Source organism: Cricetulus griseus, chromosome 6 (genome assembly GCF_003668045.3).
Source record: "Cricetulus griseus strain 17A/GY chromosome 6, alternate assembly CriGri-PICRH-1.0, whole genome shotgun sequence".
Taxonomy (NCBI): Eukaryota; Metazoa; Chordata; class Mammalia; order Rodentia; family Cricetidae; genus Cricetulus; species Cricetulus griseus.
Window position 1 is genome coordinate 55231286 of NC_048599.1, and position 4936 is coordinate 55236221.

Here is a 4936-nt window from a genome sequence, read left to right on the forward strand (position 1 = left end):
CACCACATCTACAAGGCACACATTAAGCATTTGTCACTCCAAACCTCCATATTCTCCTCTTTGTTTTCCCTTCTCTTTCTATTAGCCCTTCTGCTCGTCTACACCTTTTCAACTCTACTTCCAGGTCATGTACACATAGATGATGGATGTTACATATTGATACAAAAATCCAGGAACGGAATATGAGATAAAACATCTGCTATCCATCTTTTTTAGACTGGATTAATTCACTTAATATGATAATCGTCAGTTACATTTATTTTTCCTGAAAATTGATCAACTTGGTTCTTCTATATGGCTGAAAAAACACCCACTGTGTGTGTGGGGGGGGGTGACATTTTCTTTATCCCTGGTGTGGCAGTTTAGAAAAGAAATGTCCTCCTCCATAGCTTCAAGTATTTAAATACTTAGTTCTCAATGATGCTTTTTTATGTGCATACTTTTTTTTTTTACAATGAAGAGTCTTCTTTTTATTCATAGTCTTCTCAGTGATTTATTGTGAAGGTTTGTTTGACACGGTCAAAAGCCTTTCTTGTGCTCACTGAGTGATCATTTGTTTTCTCTCTCTGAGTTTACATTTGTGATACAATATATTTATTGATTTGTATATATTGAAACATCTCTGTAACACTTAAGTCAATTTAATCATAGTTAATGAATTTTTTGATGTGTTCTTTGTTGCTGTTGTTGTTTTAGTTTCAAATGGGCATCAGCATTAGTGTAAATTATTTTTTGAGATGACAGCTGTATACTGATGTCATCGACACATTTGGAAAAGTTGAGTGTGCACACACCATCCTACACCCTTCTGTCCATGGAAAGATGCCCTAACTGAAAAATAGAGTAATTCAAGGAGGAAACAAAAACTTAAAACACTGAATATCTTGCCCAAAATGATTGTACTATAACAAACAATGGATTCACCATCCATCCATCTTATCTATAGAGTACTCTATCTACATTCTTCCTCCCACCCTTTCCTTTTCTCTCTCCTCTAAGAGCTCCCTTCTCTTTTCTTCCTCCCTTCCTTCTGTCCCCATGAAAGAGTAAATGTTTGTACAGGTCAATCAAGGTTGTTTCACAACAACCCAAGCAGTTGTGACATCTGATTCAGGAGCTCTCTTCATTCCCTGAGAACTATGTAAAACACAGCTCTGAAGATGGTAACTGCTCTCTTGTTTGAATTTAGCTTGTAAACATTATGTGACAAATTTTTGTATCTATGTTCATTTGGAAATTTAATCTATAATTTTCTTTTATTGTCTTGTTTTTTTATCTTGTTTGGATGTCAGGGTAAAGCTTTGTAAAAATAGTTTGATAGCTTTCATTTCTATTTTATGGATAGCTTGAAAAAGATTGATGTTAGTTTACCTTTAAAAGTCTGATGTAATTCAGCAGTGTATCCAACTGAACTCCTTACAAAAGGGAGAATTTTCATTACAACTTCAATCTTGTGGCTTGTTATGGATCTGTTTAAATTATTGATCTCATCTTGGTTTAACTTACTCATTCATACACACCTAGAATGCATCCTTTTTTTTTTTTAACAGAGTTTTCTATTTAGTGGAATAGGCATGTCCTTATGATTTCCAGAGTTTGACTGGTGTCTTTTTTTATCATCATGAATTTTGTGAGCTTAAGTATTCTCTTTCTTTTGATAAGTTTAATGAAGTTTCCTTTGCCAATCTTATTTAGTTTTCCACAGAACCAGGATTTATTGATTGATTCTTTGTATTCTTTTGTTGTTGCCATCTCATTAATTACTGCTCTTATTTTATGACTTCTTTCTATCTACTGATTTAGGATTTGGCTTGTTCATGGGTTTGTTTGTTTTTTTTTAATTTGTGTCTCCTTTGACTTTTTTATAAAGTCATTTTTTTTTATTGATGGGTGCAGTGAACTTTATTGATGGTATTCAAGAGAGTAGGGCTCCCTAAGCCCCTCCTTATTCTGGGGGTCTGGGATGGAAACTGTGAGGGAGATGATCGGTGTGGGGGTTATTGGACAGGGACTGCTCAGCAGCCAGGGCCTCTCTCTTGCTCGAGTCCTTGCTGGGGGTGGATGGTCCAGGGTGGGCTTCTTACTCCTTGGAGGCCATGTAGGCCATGAGGTCCACCACCCTGTTGCTGTAGCCAAATTCATTGTCATACCAGGAAATGAGCTTTACAAAGTTGTCATTGAGCGCAATGCCAGCCCCAGCATCAAAGGTGGAAGAGTGGGAGTCACTGTTGAAGTCGCAGGAGACAACCTGGTCCTCGGTGTAGCTCAGGATGCCCTTCAGTGGGCCCTCGGATGCCTGCTTCACCACCTTCTTGATGTCCTCATACTTGGCAGGTTTCTCCAGGCGACATGTCAGATCCACAACGGACACGTTGGGGGTAGGAACACGGAAGGCCATGCCAGTCAGCTTCCCGTTCAGCTCTGGGATGACTTTGCCCACAGCCTTGGCAGCGCCAGTGGATGCTGGGATGATGTTCTGGGTAGCCCCACGGCCATCACGCCATAGCTTCCCGGAGGGGCCATCCACAGTCTTCTGGGTGGCAGTGATGGCATGGACCGTGGTCATGAGTCCTTCCACAATGCCAAAGTTGTCATGGATGACCTTGGCCAGGGGGGCTAAGCAGTTGGTGGTGCAGGACGCATTGCTGACAATCTTGAGGGAGTTGTCATACTTGTCTTGGTTCACACCCATCACAAACATGGGGGCATCAGCAGAAGGGGCGGAGATGATGACCCTCTTGGCCCCGCCCTTCAAGTGGGCCCCAGCCTTCTCCATGGTGGTGAAGACGCCAGTAGATTCCACAACATACTCGGCGCCAGCATCACCCCATTTGATGTTGGCGGGATCTCGCTCCTGGAAGATGGTGATGGCCTTCCCGTTGAATGCAAGCTTCCCATTCTCAGCCTTGACTGTGCCTTTGAACTTGCCATGGGTAGAGTCATACTGGAACATGTAGACCATGTAGTTGAGGTCAATGAAGGGGTCATTGATGGCAACAACTTCCACTTTGCGAGAAGTGAAGGCAGCCCTGGTAACCAGGCGTCCAATACGGCCAAATCCGTTCACGCCGACCTTCACCATTGTGTCTCCGGAGCGAGGCTGGCACTGCACGAAAAGATGCGGCTGTCTCTAGAACAGGGAGGAGCAGAGCTAAAAACAGTCATTTTTTATTAATTCTTTGTAGTAGGGAATTCATTGGAGAACATTATTGTAGCACAAGTGCTTTCTGGAGGAGTCACATTGCTCTATAATTTTCTTTGTATTTTTATATTGACACTTGTGCAATCGTGATGAGGTCATTCATAGCACTTTTTTCAGTTACTCTTATTCTTTCAGGGGAAATGTTTACAATATTGGAAAGAGACCAGGTTTAGTGTAGTTAAAGCATCATTTTTCTGTGGTAGACTGGCATGGAGGTAAACTAGTTCTCCATGAATCTGCCACTAGTTTGCCAGTGACCTCAGGAATTGCCTCCCTCCCATGTCCAGGCTACAGTCACACACTGCTATGTCAGGTGTTTTACATGGGTGATGGGGCTCCAAACTCAGGTCTTTATACTTACTTATAAGCGTCTTACCAACTGAGCCATCCCTCCTGTCCCTGTTCCTGTGTTTTATCAAGTTTTTGTCCATCTGAATGTGAAATAAATACTGTTCCAGGAAGCAATTTAGCTTTTCTCTAAAGGAACTTAATTGTTCCTGAAGGACTTTTTTCTTTGTCTCCACAACATCTGCATTTTTAGGAGCATAGGTAAGTACAAAATTGTAAAATGTCATATCTCATGAAAGAAGGCCTCATGCAAACTGCATCATGAGAGCCACCTTCACTCAGTCTTCCACTTCCTACATACCTCATCAGAAATTTCAAGATAATTTGTCAGAATATCAATAGGAAACCCTTTGGGGTATTCTGAAAAAGAAGAAGAATTTAAATAGAAAACAGCAATTCTTTCAAAAAATTGCTGGGCATCATGACAGCCCTCTTGTTACCTGCTATAAGCTCGCTCACATGTCATCCTTCAGACTGACTCTCCCACTTCAGAAGGGCATAAGACACAAAGAAGGCAAATCCAGACAGGCAGCTGCTAGTTTCAAACTAGTCAATTCAGGGAAGCCAAGACTCAGCAGCCATAGGATGGAACGCTCTCAGAAGTCTCCACCAGGACTACTCCCATCAGGACTCAGGAGATTTACTTTCAAAGATGTCAGTCATGTGGGAAATGGGGCAAAAATAGGCACCTGAACAGAAAACTAACTTTGAGTCTCAAGCGGACAAGTTTTGGGGTGATGTTAGACCTACCAAGCTGTTGGAAAGCTGAGCCAGTAAATGCTAATGGAGCAGACAGTACAGCAACAACCTTGTCCTGCTGCCACACAGACCTGCCACCAAGAAGAAGTATACACTCAGAAGAAGTATAGCTGTTCTATGAAAAAGATCATGGTAATGATTGATAGCTAGGTTTTTATTCTCTGATACTTGCATTTATGCACACAAAGTGCTTTTGATTTTATAAATACCGACAAAAAAACAACACATCATTCTTCCCCTGCCCCCCATGGTACAAAAGAGCTTTTGAAAATGAGAGTATTCCTCTTCTGTTAAAGTGAAGAATGAAGAAATAAAGCAATTAATTCATTGATTTATTCCCAGGATGAATAAGCTAAGGGAAATTAAGCAGGGTGATATAGGGATACTAGAAAGCATCCCACACTCCAGAAGACGCTATCAATGTGAGGTGTGTTTCAAGAATGGAAAGATTTATTAAAATGATTGTGTCCAGAAGTAGGTAGACAGGTAGAGAAGAGGGACAAGGCAAAAGTCAAGAAGCAAATACTCCACAATTGTTAAGTTAACACCTTTGATCATCAACTCAGTAGATTACCCTCCTTGCATTTGCTTCAGTTCTGTTGCTGTGATCAAACACCCTAAGAAGGT

At 41.2% G+C, this 4936-nt stretch overlaps 1 protein-coding gene across 1 annotated transcript; it reads right to left on the reverse strand.

Annotated features, from left to right (window-relative positions):
• Positions 1-1887: 1887 nt before the first annotated feature.
• LOC100772354 (glyceraldehyde-3-phosphate dehydrogenase-like) lies at positions 1888-3134 on the reverse strand. Its single transcript, XM_035446605.1, has one exon. The coding sequence runs from the start codon at positions 3080-3082 to the stop codon at positions 2081-2083; it is 1002 nt and encodes a 333-aa protein (XP_035302496.1). The 5' UTR covers positions 3083-3134; the 3' UTR covers positions 1888-2080.
• Between the last annotated feature and the right edge of the window lie 1802 nt (positions 3135-4936).

What these genes read in the sequence shown, in the direction of transcription:
- LOC100772354 (XM_035446605.1), bottom strand. Translation starts at nt 3,082, where the DNA reads ATGGTGAAGGTCGGCGTGAACGGATTTGGCCGTATTGGACGCCTGGTT.